At 34.6% G+C, this 26,235-nt stretch overlaps 1 protein-coding gene across 4 annotated transcripts in view; it reads right to left on the bottom strand.

Annotated features, from left to right (window-relative positions):
• The window catches only part of ANKRD12 (ankyrin repeat domain 12), a 129,017-nt gene that overhangs the window by 65,703 nt on the left and 37,079 nt on the right, over positions 1-26,235 (bottom strand). For 2 of the 4 annotated variants that reach the window (XM_086682459.1, XM_086682460.1), the window contains exons 3-6: positions 15,625-15,772; positions 9,028-9,096; positions 4,916-5,062; positions 699-899 (exon numbers count right to left, since the gene is read on the bottom strand). In XM_086682459.1, coding sequence (XP_086538585.1) covers positions 699-899; positions 4,916-5,062; positions 9,028-9,096; positions 15,625-15,772 — 565 coding nt within the window. Of the gene's footprint in view, positions 1-698; positions 900-4,915; positions 5,063-8,430; positions 8,512-9,027; positions 9,097-15,624; positions 15,773-26,235 lie in introns of those variants that run through there. The other 2 variants (XM_086682462.1, XM_086682461.1) reach the window with 2 other exon arrangements.

Genomic DNA, 26,235 nt, shown 5'->3' on the forward strand with positions numbered 1-26,235 from the left:
TGCTTTTACTGTTTGAATTCTTTACAGTAAGAATGTACTGGTATGGTATTTGAGTAATTAAAATGGAAACACCACCAGTGCTCTCTTAAAGTTCTCATGTTCAAGTTAATAAACATTCTTGAAAGACTTATGAAAGAATTAACACTTGGAAAACATTATGTAAATCTAATTTATCTACAATAGAACCTAAATTAGATGAAGAATTTTGTGGTAATATATCAACTAAAATACTCATTTAATATTTAAAAATTTGAGTAGTTCTAGGGGCGCCTGGGTGGCGCAGTCGGTTAAGCGTCCGACTTCAGCCAGGTCACGATCTCGCGGTCCGGGAGTTCGAGCCCCGCGTCGGGCTCTGGGCTGATGGCTCAGAGCCTGGAGCCTGTTTCCGATTCTGTGTCTCCCTCTCTCTCTCTGCCCCTCCCCCGTTCATGCTCTGTCTCTCTCTGTCCCAAAAATAAATAATTGTTGGAAAAAAAAAAAAAATTAAAAAAAAAAAATTTGAGTAGTTCTTGACATGGAATTATAGCAGAGGATCAGGGTTTATGTCCATACTCCAAAAGAATTTTGTAATATACTATACACTTAGAACTCTTTTGTATTAGCAAGAGGAAGACAGAATACAGATTAAAATGTAATCAGAATCTGTTTCAATGATCAATTTTACGTCCTGAGAATTAGTTTTTAATTACTAGTCTTACCTGCAAAATCTTTCACATTCACATTTGCCCCTAAACTTATTAATTCTTTGACTTGTTTCACATCGCCTCGAATAGCTGCCATGTGTAAAGGAGTTTCACCACGTTCATTTCTTTTATTAACTTTGTCTTTTTGTCGAGATGAGGAACTGGGAGTTTTCTTCTGGGCTGGTGTCGTTTGTGATGGATGATTTGGTGTGGAATCTGTAAGAAAAAAGAAAGTTAACGAAAGTTCTAGACTGAATATTTTGAACGTTCATGGAAAGCTTTGTAATGTGCAATTTCCTGGAATGGGGGAGTATCTTCTCACCCTAACAATCCAAAACTTGGCTTGGATGATATATTAATATTTAACCCAAAATACACTGAGTAAATCTTCCTTTAGGGTTATCAAATACTGCATGAACAAATACAGAAAAAATGTTTTATCAATTCATTAAATTGCCTTAAATTGGTAACAAAGTATCCAGTATGTACTGTAAAAGTGTTTGCTAAATGAATAATTTGATAAACTGCAAAAAATATGTATTTCTCGGGGCACCAGGGTGGCTCAGTTGGTTGGGCATCCGAAATTGGCTCAGGTCATGATCTCACAGTTTGTGAGTTCAAGCCCCACGTCAGGCTCTGTGCTGACAGCTCAGAGCCTGGATCCTGCTTAGGATTCTGTGTCTCCCCTTCTCTCTGCCTTCCTCTGCTCGTGCTCTCTCTCTCTCAAAAATAAATAAACATTAAAAAATTTTTTGAAAGAAATATGTATTTTTTATGGCATGTTACTCTTATTCTAACACCTAGATGAAATGACATTGAAGGCTAGAGTTCACACTTTGGAACTCAGACAAAGTGTTAGAGTTCTATTCGGATATTAAGTTCAAATTGAGGTCATGGATGATTTTAGCATTAAAATGAAGCTTAAGATTTACAAGAAATAAGGACGTCTGGGAAGGCCTTTAAAAAGTGGGCTAATCAGAAAAAAAATTGCTTTGAGTCCCATCTTTTGATTTTTGTTCCAGTCTCTATACCAAAAATAAGAATGTTAAACAAGATAATACCCAAAGTTCTCCCTCTTGTCCCCATTTTAGAACTACTGGGCCAAAAAACAAAAGGTTTCTTAAACAGTTAAGGATTCCAGACATATGTACAGTGCTAATAATTAATTCTGAAAATTTACAACTATTTAAAAGAAACAAATGTTCTAAGAGGAAAGTCTATGGAAAATAATTTTCTAGCATCATATAGGAATTTTCTTGCAAACTGACATGATTAGGGCACTCAAGTAACATCATTCTGTCCCCAATAAGAAAAAAAGCTTAAAATTTACATTTTGGATTTTATTTTATTTTTTTTATTTAAAAAAATTTTTTTTAACGTTTATTTATTTTTGAGACAGAGAGACACAGAGCATGAAGGGGAGAGGGGCAGAGAGAGAAGGAGACACAGAATCGGAAGCAGGCTCCAGGCACTGAGCCATAAGCCCAGAGCCTGACGCGGGGCTCGAACTCACGGACTGCAAGATCGTGACCTGAGCTGAAGTCGGACGCCTAACCGACTGCGCCACCCAGGCGCCCCTACATTTTGAATTTTAAAGTGCATTGTGTCAGTAACAGTTTCTTATCTGGACTTCTGGAAGTACACTCTATAAGAGCACAAACACAGTCTTAGTGTCTATCTTATTCGTTACTGTATCTCAACTGTTTAGAAGACTTCTTGGCACACGGTGGTACTCATGCAATATTTGTTGAATGAATAAAGGAATTTTACTATAATCTTTATAGTCAAATTATTTATTAAAATTAGCTGTTCAGTTTCTTAAAAACAAAAGGACCTATTTTTTAATCCAAGCAACTTGCAAGGAATTAATTCATATAAAATTTTGTTAGCCATTTCAAAATAATATTCATATACTTAAAATAAAAATAGTACTATCCATAATGGCAACCAGGGTAAACATAACAGAAACAGGGGAAATTAATTACATAATGGATAAAATAATGAACCCTAAACTACGCGTATGCTAATATGCTGGCAAACAGCTTCGTATTTCGAAAGTTTTCCACTCTAGTTCTACATATGTTAATAAAGTTGACTAAAAATCCTTATATGAAAAGAATCAACTGCATTATAGTATGATCTTATTTAAATTTTAAAACACAAATTACATAGAGAGCCTGGCTGGCTCAGACAGTGGAGCATGTGACTCTTGATCTCGGGGTTGTGAATTCAAGTCTCACGTCAGGGATAGAATTTGCTTTAAAAAAAACAAAAACCCTACAATGAAACATGTATCTGTATGTTTATACCTAGAAAACTTCTAGAAGGAACACTGGAGACGTGGCAAGATTAACTTTTTGCCTCCTAATTTATTCTAAGGATAGAAATTCATGGTGTAACAAAATGAGTTCTTAAAAATAAAAGTCTTCTCATCTATTATATCTGACACAAGGTCAACATTTTACAGAAACATTTGAAGTTTTAACAATGCATAGCATCTTTTTAAAAAAACAATTTTTTTTTTAACATTTATTTATTTTTGAGACAGAGAGAGAGAGAGCATGAACGGGGGAGGGTCAGAGAGAGAGGGAGACACAGAATCTGAAACAGGCTCCAGGCTCTGAGCTGTCAGCACAGAGTCCGACGCGGGGCTCGAACCCACGGACCGTGAGATCATGACCTGAGCCGAAGTCGGACGCTTAACCGACTGAGCCACCCAGGCACCCCAACAATGCATAGGATCTTTAATTTGGCTACAGTCATGCAAAAACTGGGGCGGGGGGGGGGGGGGGTGGAAGGCAGGAGAATAACCAAAAACAACACGCTCTACTTAAAAAAGCAGGAAGCCCTAACGTGTTCATTAGTGAAAGATTAGATATACCAATGATTTGATGGAAACTACAATACATAGAAGCTCTTAAAAATTTTACCATGTTGTCATAGTTTTTTTAAAAAGCCAATACGCGAAAGCTTCACCAGAGAAAACTATCCTTTTCAATGCATTTCAACAGTGTCTGTTAAGTTACCCAAAATCTTATATAAAGATGCCTTGAATTCAGAGCCCAAAGAAATTTTTTTTCTCTAGACAAAACTGATTTACTTTATTAGTCAATAAGAACTATACAACTTAAAATTTTGTGTTGTTGGTTGCCAGAATGCATTCAATGGTCAATAGTAATTATCATCTCTGCCCAGCTATCTGGATTTTACCTAGCTTTTTATAGCTTTTAAAAAATTAGTGAGTTGGGTAGTTCCCTTGTTCTGGTTCTGTTGGTAACCCATCCTAATTATTTTTGGAGGGCACAGTATAGAAATAACTCTTCCCCACCCACACACATACACGTAGTACAACACATTAATCAGAAGTGTGAAATGAAATACGAAATAAATTTACATAGCATATCACAAATATTTTCCCTTTTAAAATAATTTAGATCTCAAACAATAAAGCATGGATTACATTATGGCTTCTAAAAGTACTGGTGATGGGTACTGAGGAGGGCACCTGTTGGGATGAGCACTGGGTGTTGTATGGAAACCAATTTGACAATAAATTTCATATTAAAAAAATAACTAAATAAATAAAAGTACTAATGTGATAAGATTACCAGTTTATCGGCAGGGTGCTAGCAACTGAAAAGTAAACTATAAACCTAGAAGCAGCTTTACAGAAACTAGAGTAAAGATGCTGCAGTAAGGTGAAAGCACACAGTGCAGCAATGGACTCTTTTTTTTTTTTGAATGACCATTTCTAAATTACCCAATTTAGCTGACAAATATTTACTGAATATCCACTAAGTGCAAAGATCCCCTGCTCCTGTATAGATTCTCATCTGGTGGAGGATACAGACAATAAACAATTATCACCCAAATAAACGTAAAATTACACTTACAACAAGTTTTTAAATTTTTAAAAATATTTTTGAAAGTAAGCGCGTGCACATGTGCGAGGGGGAGGGGAGGAGAGAGAGGGAGGGAGACACAGAATCTGAAGCAGGCTCCAGGCTCTGAGTTGTCAGCATGGAGCCCGACGCAGAGCTCAAACTCCCAAACCGGGAGATCATGACCCAAGCTGGAGTCAGACGCTTAACCAACGGAGCCACCCAGGTGCCCCCAAACTTGTAAGAGATTTTTATTAAATACAAGAAAAATAAAAATTTAAAGTAATTGTTAAGACAAGGGTGGAATCTGAGGCAAACTAAGAATACACATGTACTCAATGATGGTGTTACCTGGACTGTTGTCTCTTGCTGTCATCTGCATAAGGAGTGCCATCTGCTTCCGCTCAGAGAGTGGATAACCAAAAAGAATGCTAACTGGCGTGGACTTCTTATTTCCAGCTTCCTTTTTTGTTTTCTTCTTTTCTGGACCTTCTTTCTCTGGAATTATTAACAAATATGTAAGAATCTGAAACAAATGCAAGTACTGAAAAGCAAAACATAAGAAAACTTTTAAAAAACAGATGCTATACATGTATTTGAGAAACATAAACTAGTAATAGGCTAACAAAAGAACACTAGACTTTTATTGTATTATATGAGCAATTTTCCTCCTGAATGCTTTGAAAAAACATATATTAATTCTGTTTTCTGAAAATTAAGATTTGGAAATTTATTCCTAGTATAATTTGTATTTTAACAATTTGTTCTTTTAAAATTAAACTTCCTCAACAACACTTCAAACATTCCTTAGTATCACATCTTTGAAGCTTCTCTTCATTCATTATAGTTTTATTCTTCTTAATTACTGCTGTCCTTATTAGCAATGTTCCTTCAAATTACTTCCCTAATTCCACTGATGATTTGTATAATCTAATGAGATAAGTATTTAAGACAAGTCTCATCACATGAAGTAATTACTGAAAAACAGCATCAGATCACCTTATCCCAGACACAGGATAGCTGAACATGGAATGATCCTGATCAAAGTTAAAAATGAGCAAATTAAAGATTCTGCATGTGTGTGGGTATGTGGGGGTGGTTAACAGAGATTGTGCAAAGATCCAAAATGTCTAAGGATTTTTTTCAAAGAGATTTGATCCATCATAAAGCCAGTTCTCAGGTTGAGCTATTTGGGAAATCCTTTGGCAATGCAGCCAGCATTCCCCATCAAGTGCCAGGAACTTCAGGTGGAACTGGATTCTGTTAAGTCAGAGAGATACAGATAGCTGTTCTAGGACTTCTCTGGGAGATAATTCAGGTGTGAGTTAATGTCTGCTTATTAAGTGTCTAGACATCTTATTTCTTGGGAAATCCTATACAAATTATCTGAGAATTACTGATCGGGGATTGAGGGTCCCTGCAAAGGTGGACTAACAAAGATAAATAAGTAAATTTCAAAAATAAACATAGAACACAGCAAAAATGGAAGAAGGGAAGGTTTAGTAGTAAATATTGCATTTTTTTTCCCTAGGCAGATGTGGCCAACAGATAGACTATTCCAGGTGATAAGCATTTATTAATCTAGCAAGTTCAAGAAACTAGTTATAATTTGATATTACTTAAATATTGTTAAATATATAATCATTTAAGGCATAAGAACTTAAAAGTGGTAATTCTTGCAGCGAGCCACTTATTTAATTAGGATACAATGGTTGGCATCCTAATGGCCTAGAAAAATTAAGAGATCAGAATATTTAAACTCTGCTGCCCAGAAATCACTCAAAATTCAATAGCTCCTAAAATGTCCATCGTGTTGATACTTAATTTTACATAACAAAAACAAAAAACTTCAAGATTTACTTAAGTCAGCCTTTATTAATAGTTCTAAATATTGTTTATTTTCTTGTTTCTTATTTTATTATCATTAATGGTCCACTTTAGTATAAATCCAGTTTCAGCACAGTGTCTCATCTAACTTACTAAATTTATTATAAAGCCCTTACAGGTTTTTAAGAGAAGCCCATTTTTTTCCAAAACATATACTTTCTTCTAATAATATTCTGTATGCTTCTGTTCTCTCATATTTAATGAGGAACCATAATTATTGTTTTAATGATTTTCTGCCTAAATAACAAATCTTTAAATATAGCGAATGTACTTTTCTAAAATTAAAATATTTAACACTGTAAAAATTTTACAAAAAGGAGAAAAATTTTTTTTAAAAAGAAGTGACATCTAGTAATTGGAGGAAACAAAATGAAGAAAATGTACAGAGAATCTTTCTTTAAAATATTTTCTTAAATTTTGGGGAAATTTTCATATTTTCTCACCTGCAAAACAATGAATTTTCTGCTTCTCATTACATTTCATGCAATGTTTCAAGAAGAATATGTTCTCAAGCGATACATTAAGCAAAAATTCAAATTAAATACTAGCATCCAATCTGAACTCTGTTTTTCTTTAATTGAGTTTACCTTAGTCATTTGTCTGAGTTCATGCTTTACATAAGATAGGAAAAGAAGGTAAGTAAACAGATGCTGGGTGTAAGGTAGCTATATTAATACCATTCCTCAAAATTGTGTTAGATTAGTATGTCCCAAAGTGTGCTTTTTCAAGTGTAAAGCATTCAACAAAACTTTTGACTATGTGGGATCTATACTGTGAAGAACTTACTTCCTGACCAGTCATAAGTAAAAAATGATCACGTGTATTTGAGAAAGTTAGGTACTTCTCAAGTTTGACAACTGAACTATTTGTCAAAAAAATGGGTCAGAATTTTAAAATTTACACAGAGGAATACTGACACGTGCTCATTTAGCACAGTCTCCTCTAGAACTGAAATTCTACTCGACCACTCTAGAGATTTTTAAAGAAAAATCCAAGTGATTTACTTAAGACTAAAGAAAAACAGAGAAATGGATTATCCACAATCCAACATTCTTTATTTCAAGGTTCAGAAGATCTTTAGAAATACAGAGAAGTCTCAGTCTTATAATCTCAAAAATGAATGCTTTCTTTTCAGGACTTGTCAGAATAAACAAAAAGCTCAATACAGTCACATCCCAATTAAGTGTAGGGTATATTAAGAAGAAGAAACAAATTTCTTTCTTGGGGAACTGGCTCATAAACCTACCAGCCTCTCAAAAACTAAAGAATATGATACTTCCCCACAAAGCAGTCACTGTGGAAGGAATGGAGCAATGGAGCTGTAACTCCATTAATTCAGATGAATATAACTAAATCAATCACATTTGGAATGCACTTCAAGTCTGAGAAAAAAATGTTGCCATTGCTCTCTGGTTCTAAAGCATCTACAAGAATTTCTAAAATGTAGGTGCTTATTATCTTTTGATTTCCAGCAATACTACTCAGATCATGGATAGTTTCATCCCATATACCTCTTTCAGGTATACCCAGGCCCTGAGGAGTCCTGTTATAGAAATGTATACCCAACTCCACAGTAAGTGTGGGCCTTTTAAATTTAATGCTGATTGTAAACATGTCCTTTACCCCCAAATTTTGATAATCAGGTACTGACTTATCAGCTCAGTTAGTACCTTTCAGGATAATTTTAAGAGTAATATTTGGCTCTACACCTCTCTCACAAATTTATAAAATATAAAATATACCAGAAACAGAAGGTTTATTTCAGCTTTTATTAGCTAAATGTCATATGCTGAAAACTGGACACTTGGACACCCAGGGACTAAACAATATTTTATATTATAAAAAAATTAAAAGATAAAAATATAAGCCCATTAAAAAAAAAAAGGACAATCAAAACACTTAACTAGTTAGTTTTCACATAAGATAGCACTTATACATTCTCCTCTATTCTTCTATCTGGAGCAATTATGAAGCCTAACCTGGTGCCATAGCCAAATAAAGCAGTTCCGACACAGTTCATGGTAACGGCATTTCTCCAGGAAAGCTGTTGTTTTAATCCACTGTTAAATTCAACATGGGCAGCAAAGTCAATAGGCTAAAGACAGTTCAACCAAAAACTAAAAAAAAAATTTTTTTTTAAAAACAATGCATGATTAAATAGTAAGATGACACTATCAAAACCAGTACATGTGGTGTGTATCTTGTAAAGAGTATAGAGCAAAAGAGACCAAGGACCTTGAGTATCTTCCCATAGGAATTGCTGCACTGCACAACTCCAAGGGGCTGAATTTTATACTGGTTTCTATGTGAATGGTAGCCCCATGTTGTGCTGTGCAACTACTGAGTAGTGGTACATAGTAGTCCTGCTTAAAATGTTCATAAATAGCACATGTTGGATATGATGCACCAGACACCTCAAACAAAAACTGGAAAATTCAGTGTCACTCATGTAGTTCACTTATTCAACCAATGATACTTATATACTGGTTTGAAAGGAAGTTATTTATAGTACAACAATTACTTGTAAATGTGACAGAAACCACTGGCTAAACAGGTGCCCCTGATAATCTAATTACCTGAGTATGTCCTGTAAGAAGATATAAGTCTCTCCCCCCAATTTTCACTTGTATGTCCTGGATCTGAATCTACAGAATAAGAAGAGACAGAAGAAAAGAAAAAAAGCACACGAAGGGAAATGCAGAATTCAACAAACCAACATTTTTCAAAAGACCACTAGTTTAGTCAATGATCTATCACTGTTTTTCCAAAAGATTATTTTTAAGGTAAAGCCAAAAGCACATTTAAAACACAGGTTTGGCTGAAGATTTCAATTTGGCCAAGACTTCAGTTTTTTCAATTGGACTCTTAAAGCTGAGAAAGACAACCATGCAGTTTGCAGTAATAGATACTACTGATGCTATTTATTAAAAGAGATCTCCTTTGAAGCTTTATTTTTTCCAATCTCTGAATAATGATAAAAGAGGCAGTCCTCTATCACTGTCTTTCTGTTTAGAATTTGTCTTTAGAAAACTTGAATAAAGGACCTCAATAATCCTTTTTGTTCTATGAATGCCAAACTACTCAGAAAACAATGGAACACTTTGGACTGCAGTATCATTCTAGACCACAGACCTTTCTATAAATTATACGCATTTCAAACGGTATGAATTACTACACTGCCCACTATATAAGACGTCTTAGAAAGAAAGCAGCCTAAAATCAAAACAAAGTTTATCAGCTAAGATAAGAATATGGAATTCGGCCTAGCAATTCATGACAAGTAAAAATATCACCAACTGACTTTTGGCAATATGGCCAGAGCAGATATTTTTACTTATAAACAACATGCCATTTTAACTCACAATATTATTTTGATCTTCATATACTCAATTTATTGACATACACTTTTCTTTCCAGAATCATTATTATTCATGAGTTCAGTTAGGTATAAAGAAGCAAGTGTTGGGGTTAAAAAAAAAAAAAAAAGAAACCAATTTAGAGAACAAGTAAAACATAGTATTTGAAACTTTTAAAGATAAGCCAAAAAGTTTAGTGTTGAGGAAGGCTCACTCAACTGAAAGGAAAATAACTGATAACATAACATTTAGACCAATTCTAAACCAAGTGGGTAAATGGATTCAATGACAAGTTTTTAATGAAGACTTATATTTCTAAACTGAACATATAAAGTTAGCAACTAGAAAAATTCCATGAAGAATATCTGACATTCCATTTAAAGACAAGCAAAAATGGGCTCCATATACTGCAAAGAAAAGAAAAAGCAGGAACCGATAAGTTGTGCCAACAAGTTGAATTAAATGAATTACTAAAAGCAGATCATATTTTTGCAACAGATTAAAGCATAGTGAATAAACTAAACTTTCAATTATATTCATTAATATAAGGAAGTGCCAGAAGTTTACTGAAATCTACCTTTGGCAATAAATTAATCCACCCTGACTCCACACACCCTTTGGCTTTTACTCAAATAAGTATGTTTATATTTGGTGCATCTGAATGTGTATTCTATAAGGATTTAATTCAGGAGCTGAATTTTTAAGAGCTTCCATATCTTGTCCCTTGACTCACCCACCTCTGTGCTATACTGAGACTAGGGTTACCTAGGAGGTTTCTGTAAAACACTGAGTGCCAAGCAGAGTAATTATCCCTCCCTGATATGTTCTCTGTAGCAAGGTAAGACAAACAATAGTTGTATTTTAAAAGCCATCTTTTTAGTTAATATTCTGTTTCGGGTTGCAAGAGAATAAGAGAAAAAAATCAAGAATGACTAAAAAGGTTTTGCACTATACGTTTGAAAATTTTTAAAGTAAAAGTTTCAAAGATGGGGGAGGGACAAAAGAAAATCTGTAATAAATAATATCCATGAAAATCATCAAAAGGTGATCATCCTTATTAGGCAAAGCACTGATTTTATTAGCTACTCTAACGTTGTTACCAGAAAAATTCTTTTTGTTTTCTTTTTTAAAAAGTTCCTCTCTCCAAATTTGCTTGAGTCATATTAAACAGGGTAAATCCTTCAACGGCATCAGGAAAATAGAACTTCTAAGGCTGGCTGGCAGAGAAGATTTAGTTTAAAACATCTGAACATGCTTCACAACTGCCACCATGGACTTTGGGAACAGGTCATACTGTGTCTCTGTGGATTTTCTCATGCTGCATTATCTACATATGCCAAAAGAAAAAAATTAGTAAATAAATGAAAACAAAGATTTTTAAAAAGTGAAGGACACTGTATCTTTCTACTTATTTAAACATACAAACTAAATATAATGAAGTACCACTGACTTACTTCTATAGGACATTAGATCTATCAAACCTAAAGAAAAACGTACCCCAATGTTATCTGAGGTTAAAGAACATTCATATACTGCTGGTGGCTTTGTAACTAGGTATAATTATTTCAGAGAAACATCAAAGAAATATTTAATCCTTAATCCTGTAACCCTACTCCTGGGAATGTGTAAGAAAGAATTCAGGGTATAATAAAAATACAATATGCAAAGATGCTCATGGTGACATTAATCATAACAAAATAACTGCATGTTTAGTTTGAAGGCCAACAAGAGACCTCTCATGTGTACCCTCAAGACAGCTGTTTATTAGTATTTTCATGTCAAGGGATTGTGGCTTTCCCTTGGATGCCATTAGACTAGGAAAACAAAGAAGTAAGATCTTTTGACTGATAGTGCAGGAATAAAGTTAACTTAGGCACAAACAATAACTATTTGAGATAACAGCAGTTTTTAGTTATTAATTACTATACTAAAACCTATATACAGTGTCAGTGTTGAAAGATGCCTACCCAATATTCGTTTTCCCCTTCTTAACAAAAGGACACCAGTTTTGATTAGGGTGACAATACAGCCAACTGAAAGTAGTTAACTTTCCAGACTCCCTTGTAACTAAGGTAGACTAACCAATGAGATGCAGGCAGAAGTTTCTAGGGAGATTGTTTCATCAATAAAAAGGCAGACTCACTGGAAAAAAGATACTTTGCCGTTGGGTCCTCCCTCTCGTACTTTCTGCCAGGAGGAGGCAGAAGATATTCTGTGAGTTTACAACAAAATGCTTAAGGACAAAGCCCACGTATGAGTTAAGGGTGAGCACAGAATGATGAAAACATCCCAGTCCCTGATGGCGTTACTGAACTACTGTAACAACCCTAGACTACTGATACCTCCTGGCCTTATTACAGTAGATGAAAAAAGTCTCAATCTATTTTAAGCCAGTGTTTGTCGGTTTTGTTTCAATTAACATATCATAAACTGATTTTACACACTATGCCAATGAAAGATTACAATTCTCTGAAGCTGGTATTACATGTACTTTTTTACAGATGAGAAAATTGGGAGTTATAAAGGCCTCAAATTTTTTTTGGCCAGGACAAGTAGGGAGCTGAGTAGGGACACAACAGTAACCTGTCAGACTCCAAAGCCTCTGATAATAAACACTATGCTATGATTTACCTCTACTGTAACTACAATTAACTTATCCTGCCAGGATTCTAGACAAGGAGAGACTGAAAATAAAAGCTAAAAATAAGTGACAAAGCAAGCTATAGGTATAAGGAATAATTTGTCTTCTTGTCACTCTATATATTCATCCCCTAACATTTCATGAGACAAAATTTATGGGAATTCTCTAATAGGATAGGACAATGTGGGATACTGAAATGATATAAGCAGATATACTGGAAATTTGCTGAAATAAATAGTATTATGACACATCTGTAAGGACCCACTGGCATGACTTCAAATTATGCTGTAACGTTCCCCCAAATTTTGTCTAGTTAAGCAATTACTTTTTAAAAGTGTTATCTTTTAAAAAATTAATAAATATTAAATAATTCAGAGTTATAAAGCTTAAGACACACTAGGGTATCTCAAAATGAAGACTAAGAATGATTCATCCAGTTGATAGCAGTATCTCTGATTTGGCAGATCATTGAGTCTTCCTTGAAAAGTATGAATATCTATTTAAAAAAGTAACTGGGGTGCCTGGGTGGCTTACTTGGTTAAGCGTCTGACTTTGGGTCAGGTCATGATCTCATGGTTCATGAGCTCAAGCCCCACTTTGAGCTCTGCACTGACCTGCAGAGCCTGCTTGGAATTCTCTCTCCCTTCTTCCACTCGCTCACATGTGCATACACATGCAAGCGCAGAAGTCTCAAAATAAATAAACTTAAAAAAAAAATTTAAGAAACTGTTTTACAGAAATAATTATGCTCATTATTTTAAAAATTCAAGTCCTACAAAAAACAAAGAAAGTAAAAAGTCATTCAAAATCTTGGAAACAGAATGTTAACATTTAGTAGCCACCATTCCAAGCATCTCTCTAAATATATATAAAGAGAAAGGAACTGGGGTGTATGTGTGTGTGTTAATTTACATACAAACAAAAATATCATATATACGTTACTATTTTAAAATAAAAAGCTGAAAGATTTTATTTTAATCCAACATAAAAAGAAGAGGAACTAGGGTTCCTGGCTGGCTACTCTTGACCTCAGGGTCATGAGTTCAAGCGCCACACTGGGTTCAGAACTTAAAGAAAAAAAAAAAAAGAAGAAGAAGAAGACGAAGAGGAAAAACTCAAGGAATTGCTTCTTTTCTACAAGAGAGATCATACACTAAAATATAAATACATTATATGTAAACATACATGAAAGAATTTTAAATAAAGATTAAAAAGTTGAAGTAAATATTTTTAAAAACTATGTATTTCAGTTGTAGACAATATCAGTTATTCCTTTGCTATAAGAGATGAGCTAAGTAACATTATTAACATTCTGTCCTTATTCCCAATCTTTTATTATTATCCCCACTCTTTTATTTAACCTAAGTCAGGGTTAAAATATTTACATTTCTGTTCTGGGCCCATAATACAGTGGCTAGGTTTGGCTTAGTTCTACCACTAAACAGTCTTTCACATTTAAACAATTTTATCTTTCAAAACGTGTGTTAATATATGCCCTGTGTGCACATACATACAAATATAAATATACACAATGTGGCTTTTAATGCAAACAGTACATATTATTTCATAACCTATTTTTAAAATTTGAATGTATGAGCATCTTTTTACTTCACGTATTCTTCCACAATGTTATTTTTAAGAGTAAAAATCATATTGCTTCATTGGATTTACCAAAATTGAACAAATTCTCTACAACTTAACATTTTCCTGCGGTTATTTTTGCTCTTCTAAGTTAAGTAGAGATACACATACCTTAAGATAATTTTCACTATCATCAATAATTACTTATATAAATTCCAAATTAAAGAATAAGTCAAATGTTAACAACCTTTTAGTTTTGGATAAATGTTTTCATATTTACCTCCAACAATATATTCTTTTAATTTAGACCAACTAAAGCAAGTTCCTATTTCTGGCCAGTGACTACCTGGTACAATTTAGGCCAACGATTTTGTCAATTGTTCTACATTGTATTTCTTTGATTACTATTGATATTTTTTATTAAAAAATTTTTTTAATGTTTATTTATTTTAAGAGAGAGGCAGAGGCTCCATTAGTGCGGGGCTTGCTTGGGATTCGCGCTCTCCCTTTCTCTCTGCCCTTCCCCTGCTCATGCACTTGCTCTCTCTCTCTCTCAAAATAAATAAATATTTTTTAAAAATTTAAAAACATGAACAAAGCACAAAATTTCTTCATCGCTGCAAAAAAAAAAAAACCCATAATTTTCAAGGCTTAAAAATGTCATGTTTAAGAACAATTTCTAATTCAAGCTAAGACAGACAGCAAAATGAATACACAAAACGAGACCTACCTACTAAAAACATATGAAAAAATTTAAGTACTTTCTAAAGCTATGTTAGCACAGGGCATTTCAAGTATGTTCAGATTCCACAGTCAAGATTATTTCTAAAGTGATGATTAAGATGGCCAGAAAGATATTACATAAACTCAGAATGGGACAGTAACTCTGTGAGTGAAGCTGAAACGTTAAGAACAGTTCATTATTAATATTTCATGCAAGGGATAAAATAATCATGATAAACACATAACAGTCAAGTTTATATTAGTTTCAAGAAATGATCAGTTCAGAGCTAACAAAATCTAGTAGTTTATTAGATTGTGGTAACAAGTTACTTCTGATCTATTATGAACAACCGGGATTGACAGATGTCAAGGACCATTTCTGACGTATAAGAGTTTTGAAGAAAAAAAGTACCATGAATGGGCTTAGGCAATAAGCCTCCATCTTTTTTTTCTTTTTTTTTTCAGGGTGGGGAGGGCATATTTCTGATTCATTTCTGAATCTAAAATGCCTAAATGTTTTCTTTGTTGGGTTCACTACTGTGTCCACAAAAACTCACATTTTTCTCAACTCTAACATATCCTATGCTGTATATCAGAGTAAATTTTCATCACTGAAATGCTATCCAAGAAATTAAGTTCTGAAAATGGTAAGATATTTGTAATAAACCTGAGAGTAAGGAAAGAAGCAAATTGTTTTTATTTGATTAGAAATCGTGTTTGAGTGAGAAACAATGAATTTCTGCCCCAAAATGATATATCTGAAATACCAAAATACAAATATTTCTCTATAAAAATGGGGTGCAAGAGGAATGATATGAAGCAAATCACAGTAAAGAATGATTAAGATTTTATCAGAGAACAAATTATTCTACCTGTGTCTGAATCTCGTTCTTCATTTCTTGATGGGCTAATGGTAAAAGGAAGTTTACGTTTCATGGACGATTTCTCTTTCATCTCCTTGCCCACATCACTTCGGTCAATTTTTGGAGTTTTACTGTATGATGCAATCTTGTCTTTACTCTATTAAAAATCAAATATGAATACAGTGATAACAATATTAGCTAAGCAAGACAGTATTTAAGAAATTTATGAAGAAAATTTTCAAATATATTCAAAAGTAGAGAGATATTACAAACACTATCTTTAATGTATTCAAGAGCCAGTTTCAACAACTGTATCATTTTTTCTAATTTGTCTCATATTCTACTACTTTTACTTAACAATATAATTTTAAAATAACAGTAAAACAAAAAATCTTGAATAAAACTCTGTAAGCATAATATACATGTCACCATCAATGAATAAATATATAAATCAGAAAAAGTGATTCTGGATACAATAAAATATATTGTGTTTTGTTAATATCCCGTACCCACTCCAGGTGAATATCCTACCTTCATGGTCTACAGCCATTATCAAGTTCACACTTATTATAATTTTAATATCTGAATTGATACTGTACATCTAAACTGGGCTATAAGAACTCCTTTGTGAAAAACATGCCAGACACTAAGAACTAATAAGCCACATCACCTTAAAAGAACAGTTCCCAAACTATGATAATAAATGAGAGATACTTGTAGAGATTCTCAGAAGCAAGTTAGAAGTAGACTCAGATTGCAGAAGATACCAGCTTTCAACCCAAGAAAAGAAAATAAAGGAAGGAAAAGGGGAAAGAAGATAGTAAACAAAATAGTGTTTTTAGAGTGGAATTTATCAACAAAATCAAAAGGTGATTTAAAAAAAATTTTTTTTTTCAACGTTTATGTATTTTTGGGACAGAGAGAGACAGAGCATGAACGGGGGAGGGGCAGAGAGAGAGGGAGACACAGAATCGGAAACAGGCTCCAGGCTCTGAGCCATCAGCCCAGAGCCCGACGCGGGGCTCGAACTCACGAACCGCGAGATCGTGACCTGGCTGAAGTCGGACGCTTAACCGACTGCGCCACCCAGGCGCCCCCAAAAGGTGATTTTAAATGAGCAATAGAATAAGACTTCAGTGAGTCCAATCATGAAAATGAAAAAGAGAAATAATAAAGATTGGGACTGAGACCTACATACAATTCCAAAGGGGTTATGGAAAAGTTACAAAAAAAAAATACAAAAAATACTGTATTCATTTTTATATCACTAAAATTTTAAGATTATTTTCTTAGAAAACACACATTACTAAAAGTTGACTCATGAAAGAAACAAAAAACCTGAATAGACCAATGATCATAGAAGACAATAAATCCATACCCAAAGATTTTAAGTTTACAAAAAGGTACTAGAGCCCAGAAGATTTTACAAGAGATTTAAAACAAGTTCAAGGAACAGATATTTCCCATTTCATGTAAATAATACTACAGCATAAAGGTATGATTAGAATCCATCTTTAAGTCTAAAACATACCAAAAGATAGAAGTTATAAGCTAAATTCCTTATGAAATAAATGCAAAAGTAAATTATCTTAAATAAACTGTCAAATCAAAGTGTCTTAAACTTAGAATCAAGCAGGCTCACCCAAAGAAAACAATAATAATTATTAGAAATCTCTTTAAACAACTCACCATATCAAAAAATTAAAGAAAAACCATATGATGATCTTAACAGGTGACAAAAGTAACATCTCAACAGAGTCTACAGTCATTTTTGATAAATATATTAACAAATCAGGAAGAGAATGTGATTTCCTTATATCTTAACTGATAAAGATTGCTGAAGAATAACAGCCTTATATTATTTACTTCTCAGTTGTAAAGTTAAATTCTCTTGAGCTGTTTTTCCACTTCTGCCAATGAAATCAAGCTTCACAGGCATGTATTTTGTTTATGAGGTTGTTTTAAAAACGTAGTTTTATTATTATTAAGGTATGGTGAAGCCAACAGATCAGGTGACTACTGTCACTGAAAAGGCAGTTTGTTACTCACAGTTTCCAAGGGAGGGCATGCTATACACCACATAGGGCCACAAAGGGTAGCACGACGGTGGGTCAGGAGGCATAGGGAGAGAAGGGAAATGTGGGCAAAAGCCTTTATTATGGTTTCCTCAGGAAAGAAAAGACAAGGCCTGGCTTGCAGCAGTTTCTGGGGTATGGGCACTGTTTCTCTTATTGTCTGGTACATGGCTCTCATGTAATTTATTAGGGCAGGGACAGTGGCCCAGAATGTGAGAGTTGGATAGTTGGTGGTTGGGTTTGGACTCTGGATTGGTTTGCATATGAAATATATGGTCACAAGTGAGTTAAGATCTCTGGGAATTGGCCAGCCATGGGAACGGCAGTCTCCCCAGTATCAGCAGGCCCCAATGTCAAAGCATCAGAAATAAAAAGGCATGATTAATACAAAGTCAACCAACAAAATTCTAGAGACTTGCCTTAGAAATATTAAGTCTTTATTATTAATAAAAGAATCTACGAAAAACACGAAGATGTCCCTTTTCCCTTGCACCTGTGTAAGTAAAGATACCGTACTGTGCCATAAAACAAGTTAAAAAAAATAATTTGATAACACGTTGAGTGGAAAATGTTCCCTAGAACATATTGATCATACTCTCCTCTGCAACAGGGTGATCAGGGTGCACATTTGCAACTGCTACCAACTAGTTCTGTTTGTTGTAAAATAAAATTGTCCTTGGAAGTGTTACTTGAACAAAGCGTTTTTGTGAGATTCTTCAACACTTTAAAAATTATTTTCAGATCTAGGGAAAGTAACTTTCAAAATAGTTATATCCAATTGTCCTGAAATTTCTGTATTACCAAATGATAAAAATACAGTATCAATACAGGAACAAATCACTGGCACATTCTTCTCCCATATCCATGACACAGAAAAGTCTAGGACTCTGTTAGATTATTTCAAAATATTTTAAATCTTTTTCATTTATATTACTGTTATTCTTTCAATAACCTACAACAGCTACCATACACAGTAATAAAAATGTCAATGTATCATTTGGGGTCTACTATACATCAATAAATCAGTAACAGCAAAACATCAATGGCAAAACAAGAATGACTTTCTATCACTGCTACTGCTAGACAATGTACTGGTAGCCTTTACCAAATCAGTTAAGATAGAAAAAAGAAAAGGTAAAAATTTACTCAGAAAAAAATATGTACACAGAAAATTCTTGAAGGATATAACCCAAAATGTTGATAGCTATCTGTGGGTAACAGCACTACTAACTAATGTGTGGGGAGACAGTTCCCCATGGGTCTCTTGCATATCTGCACCTCTTATATGCAGAAGCACTAACTCCCTTTTTTGGGACTATCTTTTCAAGAATATCTATATGGAGAACAGCATTGGAAGATATGATCTCCTCCTGGAGCAAAGAGCAGATCCGTTTACTATTCCATATAATAAACAGTTTCTCCCTTTGGGGCAAAGTTCTGATAGACTTACTGTCCATTACAAAATATTTGGGGTTCTTCTCCCGTACTGCAATCCCCTTTTATGTGTAGCTGTCACCTGGCTCTCTTTGTATCCCCTTGTGAGAAATAGGGCTCAGGTTACAGGCACAAATGCTGATAGATCACTACTACTATTGCCTATGAGAAATAAACTTTCCTTTCTATTCCACTCAAGAGTTTCACATCTGCTGCCAGCATCCATGAAACAGATTAGCTTGCAAGTAGGGTAGGGTACAATCTCAGATTGTTGATGGTTTTTTATAAGGCAATTTGTTTTCATTAGTCTTCTATGTATTTTCTAATTTTTCTATAACCAACATGTATTACATTACTTGAATGGTAAAATAAAAATTTCTCTATATCACTAGGCTATGGAATAATGAAAGTCTGAATTATATTGATGGAAAGGATAAGACAGCTACTTAGAAAGTTAAATGATTCACACCTACTCCCACACACTTCATGAATTTAACCTAGATTTTAGATTTTCATAAAAGATTTTATCAAAGATTTTGATCTACAAATCGTAAATACTAATTTATAGCTGAAACAGAAAAATTTCTAAAAACTAAAATCAATGGGAAAAAATCCCACATATTAGTGAAAGGATAAACTATATGAAGAATTATGAGTAGACATTTTTGATGAACCCCTATTATGATATTTAATGAGATAATGAAAGCATTTTATATTAAAAGTATATTGCTAGAGAATGTTATTATTTAAAATTATGCTCTATTTAATATATTTAAGAAATTAAATTTTGTTTCAGGTTATTTTATTTAGGATCTCATAATGGCAACAGTTTGTGTCCTATTAAACTGTAAACAAGGTCTCTATCAGAACAGCTGTATACTCATTTCTAAATTATATGGAAGAAAAAACTCAGAAGCAGCTTGAGGCTGGCTTTAGGGCCACTCACTCACTAAAGAAAAGACAAACAAAAGAATATGCTTTGCAAATATACAGTTGACTAATATGATTGTGCTTCCTCTCCTACCCTCCCTTCTAACTTCATTTTGTTGTAAGCAGCAGCAGTTAACATGGTCTATATAAGCAGGAAATTATAGCCCTTCCTCTTCTTAAGGTACAAATAAGAGGTCAAATATCTATTTAAAACTGAGTAAAATTACTTTAAAAAATTTTTTAATGTTTATTTATTTTTGAGAGAGAGAGAGTGAGAGGGGGAGGGGTAGAGAGAGAGGGAGACACAGAATCTGAAGCAGGCTCCAGGCTCTGAGCTGTCAGCACAGAACCCCATGAGGGGCTCCAACCCACACGAGATCATGACCTGAGCTGAAGTCGGATGCTTAACTGACTGAGGCACTTAGGCACCCCAGAAAATTACTTTTAACAACAGCTTTCAATGTCAAGTTGCTCAGAAATCCTGTAAAACATGGCAATAAGCAACATGTGCATTGCCTCAGAAGAGTTTCTGACCCTTACCCAAACAAAATAAGTATGTGATCTTGAAAAAGTAATGAATGATTGAACAGAGACTGAGAACAGTTAAATATATCACTCTGGGTAAGCCAAAAGTTCATAAAGGAAATATATAATATTCTGTATTTATTCTTCCTATGATATAAATCTAATGATTTTTAAAAAAATTTTTTTTCAACGTTTATTTATTTTTGGGACAGAGAGAGACAGAGCATGAACGGGGGAGGGGCAGAGAGAGAGGGAGACACAGAATCGGAAACAGGCTCCAGGCTCTGAGCCATCAGCCCAGAGCCTGACGCGGGGCTCGAACTCACGGACCGCGAGATCGTGACCTGGCTGAAGTCGGACGCTTAACCGACTGCGCCACCCAGGCGCCCCACTAATGATTTTTTAAAAATGTTTATCTAGCTTTGAGAGAGTGCACAAGGGGCAGAAAGAGAGGGAGAGAGAGAGAGAATCCCAAGCAAGCTTGGAGCTATCAGCACAGAGCCCAATGTGGGGCTCAAACCCATGAATGTGAGATCATGACCTGAGCTGAAATCAAGAGTCAGACACTTAACCGAATGAACCACCCAGACTCCCCTGTATAAATCTAATGATTAATAAGTATTCTTAACTTACCAAAACAATGTTTTTAATAGAAATGTTAGTGAAAAATGTCTGCTTTTTGCTGTTGTTTCTACATTTTTATAAGGCCAATGCTCTGCCACTACTGTATATTTACTGGCAGCTTTCAAAAGATACATACAAAGTATCCAGGAAGAAAGAAGTTTTAACAAGCTGACATCAAGCAGCCCAAATATAATTTCACAAATGCAACCTTCACTATATTCAAACATTTAGAAATGAAAGTTCTAATTCTCTCCTCAAATCTAGCACTGTATTCCGTCCCTACAATTCTACTGAAATTACTTTTACCACACAAAGACATTTTAAGGTATCCCAGCTGACAAAATCCAGTGGCCTCATTCTTCCTGTTCATCTCTGTGGCACTTGGCATATAGACCCCCTTAGCTACTCTTCTCTGTTTAATCTCTCCTGGTTCTCTCTGTCCTTGTTTCCCATCTCTCGATGATTCTGAAAGTATTTGAATTTCCCTAGGCATATTCTCCTTCCTTCTTGCTCTACTCTCTTTGGGTTCTATCTCCATAATGATAAGGTTAACCTTTTCAACGAATCCTCATTTCCAATGAGATGTTTTGAGTTCTGGACTTTGATCTATCTAACTGCCTACCAATACTTCTTGTTGGATGTTCTGATGGCCAACTCAACAAGTACAAACCAAACATTCTTCTGAAAACAACAATTCTTCTTTTTCCTAAATTCCTTCTCAAGGAATAGTTCAATCAAACTCAGGGTGGATCCAGATTACTTTTTCTACATACACAAGTTTAATTCATTCAACATCTTTTATGTCTGCCAAACTCTTTCCATCCCCATAGCCACTGCCCACACTGCCTTTTGCTTGGATTTTTTAAAAAACACTCTAACTGGTCTCTACTATGACCCTTTTGGCCCAATGGCTACAGGATAAATTCCAAGTTCCTTAGCAACACATCAGGCCATAATGAACTGGCCGCTGTCTAATGCTTACTTCCCACCCTCCATCCTCCACAGGCCACATCCTAACTTTATATGTATCTATTACTGTAACAGATTTAGGTCTTTTTTACATCTTGGACTGTCCTCTGTTCCTACTTTCCTGCTGGCCAAATACTTAGTCATCCTTGAGAATCCAGACTAAGTAACTTTTCTACTGTGACACCATTATTGACCCCTCTAGAATTGTTTGTTTCTCTCCTTTTTGTCCCATCATTATACACTCAATACTCTCATTAATGTGCTTCTTACAGTGGTAAAGAAATTCTTAAATTATGGTATCTGAGACCATCTCAGAAGATCTGCAAGGCCAGAAATATGCTCACAGTAACACTAAGGTGCCACCTGCACCTTTCTCATACTCTCAAGAATATATACTGCAGCTCTCTAGACACTACATGACAAGTGATATCCAAATACACTGCATGTAGATGCAGATGAGAATTTGGTGGTCTTCTGTTAAGTCACACACTAAAGATACGTGCAAAACCAATGACACTCTTCTAATAGTTTTTGTCTTGGAACATAGTTATTTTCCATAAAAATATACTATGTGGGTAAACATACACATATGTATTTTTTAAACCAGTTAAAAAAAATCTAAAGTTTTTCTCAGTTTCAATTTCTGATATTGTAAATATCAACAGATATACCCACATATAAAAAAGCTCTTTGGGATCTTTAGTTACATTGAAGGGCTCCTGAGAGCAAAACATTCAGACAAACAGGAAGAGTGTTCGAGTTTAGAGTCTTCATGAAGACTTAAATCATGGCTTAACCACTCACTGTTTTATTCCAAGTGTCATAAAAGAATATATAACACAATAGGAATCCAATGTAAGATTTGTTAAATAAAAGGAATAGTAAAAATACTTTGCTTATGATTTGTCACATTTGGCAAATTAAAATATCATTTGGGGAAAGTCGTCTATGGAGGAATAAAGGTATTAGCAACTTACCTCCCCAAGAAACAACTATAAATCTAGACAAAATTGTCAAAAACAACCACCTTAAGGCTCCCAAAACTGAAAAAAAGCAAACAACAAATTGAGAAGCATTTTTTTTCCCCTCAAGAAAAACTGCTGAACTATGGACAAGAACAGTGAGTGTCTTTGGCATTTTTGCCTGGGGAATGCTCTCACATTCCCTGGCTGATGCTTAGTTTGCATGAAGTGCTACCAGGGTGGGGCTGGCAAGAAAAGCAGCATCTCTGCTGCCAGAGTGTGTCAACTCGAATTGGCAAAGAAGGTGTAAAAAGCCTATCCAGATGCACTGTTTCTAAAAATAGCAAAGAGGGTAGGAAATGATTGGAGGGGGCAAAAAACATACATCTTATTAGCCTAAGGTTGTGATCCTGCTGCAGAAGAGCATCAAGCCGGTGAATAAGCAAGAAATTTAACAGGAAGATTACAGAAATGAGAGAGCCACAGGGTGTACCAGATAAGACTGACACACATCCCTGGCTGAGAGGAGAAGATCAATGGGAAAGATCAGAGAAGGGCTAAGCTCTTCATGCATCTCTCACTGACAGGGAGATTATGTGTACATGCAGAGGAAATCTGAGAGGGTCCATATCCTCTACATATCATTAGTTGACTGCACACAAGCACAGCAAGACCCAGGTGAGCCCAACAAAAAGTAAATGCCAGGACAGATTTCAAAAATGCCCTAACATTGAATGCACTCCCCAACACAGGCAAGTGTGCCTGTAGAAGGTGGAAATCTGACTGGCTCATGATGTTTGAGTACAACTCCTGACCAATCAATGGCTGCTGACTAATTTATACAGACACAGGGGTACCTCTGTGGAAGCAAGACTAAAATATAAAAAGAAAAAAAATGGATACCAGTGGTTGTGACAAATACTGCAAACTTCTAACATTTTACTCAAAAACAAACAAACAAAACCCAAAAAACAAACCAAACAAACAAAAAACCAACTTAGCAACAATCACAAGGTTCAGGTGGGAAATAATGAGCACCCAAAACTGTAGAACTGCTACAGTATATGACCTAAATTGTCCAGTTTTCAATAAAAATTAAGACATACAAAAAAGCAAGGAAAAAAGTATTCAAGAGAAATTTCTCTGAGGAAGCCCATATACTAGATTTGAAAGTTATTATAAAGAAAGAAATAAAACAATGTTTAAAAATTTTAAGTATGACAATAACGACTTATCAAATAATACCAGTAAGGAAAAATCACAGAAAGAGCCAAATGGAAATAATGGATTTGAAAAGCAAAGTAACAGGGCGCCTAGGTGGCTCAGTCAGTTAAGTGTCCCCGACTTCAGCTCAGGTCATGATCTCTCGGTTTGGAGTTCACACCCTGCTTCGGGCTCTGTGCTGACAGCACGGAGCCTGGAGCCTGCTTCAGATTCTCTGTCTTGTTCTCTCTCTCTCCCCCTCCCCCACTCACATGCTCACAAAAAAAAATGAAAGGCAAAATAACTACAAATATATTAGATATGTTCAACAGCAGATGTGAGATGGCAAAAATACACACACACACACATATATATATAGAAAATCAGTAAATTAAATATTACAAGTTTCATGAAAACCTTAAATCTACAGATCCAAGAAACTCAACAAACTCCAAAAAGGATAAACACAAGGGAGAATCCTAAGCACATGACAAAGAGAGAGAAGCAGTGAAAAAAATTCATTGTGACAAAGGTACAAAACAATTAATAGCTGACTTCTTATCAGAAACAGTTAAAGCAAGAAAGTAGTAGAGTGACATTCAATCTACTAAAAGAAAAAAAAGTCAAGAAATCTATATCCAACAACACTGCCCTTTGAAAATAAAGCAAGCAGTCAACAAAAACCACATATTATATAATTCCATTTGTATGAAACATCCAGAATAGGCAATTCTACACAGACAGGACTGGTGGCTGCCTAGGGCTGTGGGAGTTGGGGACAGAATGAGAAATGATTACTGATGGGCACATAATGTTTCTCTTTTGAATGAAAATGTTCTAAAATCAATAGTGGAGATGACTGCACAACTCTGTAAATATACTAAAAACTACTGAATTATATACACTTTAAATACGGTATGTGAATTACATTTCAACAATATTGTTTCTAAAATATGGAGAATCAAGATATTCCTAGATCAATGAAGACTTAAAGAATCATGGCTGAAGATCTTACAGTAAATGCTAAAATTCTTAGTTAAGAACATGACAACCAAACAATAACTTGAGTCTATAAAAAGAAGAAATTAAGACTGACAAACTGGCAAATTTATAGGTAAAAAAGAATTGTATGAATATGTATTTCTCCTCTTATTTTTTTCAAAGATAAAATTGTATAAAATTATAATAGTCTGTTATTGGAATGGTAACAAATGTTGATGAATCCATGTATAGATACATAGATACACGAAAAAAGTGGAGGAAATGGAGCTATACAGGAACTAAGTTGCTATATTTTACTGAATTAAGTCACTATTAATTTATAATACTTAGATGCACAGTATAAACGACAGATCAACATCTTAAGATTACAATTTAAGAAACACAGTTTAAAAAATAATAAATTTAAATAGTATATTAAAAAATATTTAAAATTAGGGGTGCCTGGGTGGCTCAGTTGGTTGTGTCCAACTTCCGCTGAGATTATGATCTCATGGTTCGTGGGTTTGAGCCCCACATCAGGCTCTGTGCTGATAGCTTGGAGCCTAAAGCCTGCTTCGGATTCTGTGTCTCCCTCTCTTGCTCTCTGCCCCTCCCCCACTTGAGTTCTGTCTCCTTCTCTCTCAAAAGTAAATATTAAAAAAAACTTAAAAAGGGAGCACAGAAGGAAGAAAAACAAAAAAAATATGAAACATAAGAACACAGAACAAAACGGAAGATATAAGTCTAACCCTATAAATAATTATGTTAAATGTAAATGGAGTAATCACTTTAATCAAAAGGCAAAGATTGCCAGGGCAATCAGGTACGAAAAAAAAATCAAAGTACCCATACTTGAAAAGAAGTAAAATTATCTTCATATGGAGTTGACATGATTCCATATGTAGAAAATCTTAAGG

This window comes from Puma concolor, chromosome D3 (genome assembly GCF_028749965.1).
Source record: "Puma concolor isolate L17-30 chromosome D3, mPumCon1.1.hap2, whole genome shotgun sequence".
NCBI lineage: Eukaryota > Metazoa > Chordata > Mammalia > Carnivora > Felidae > Puma > Puma concolor.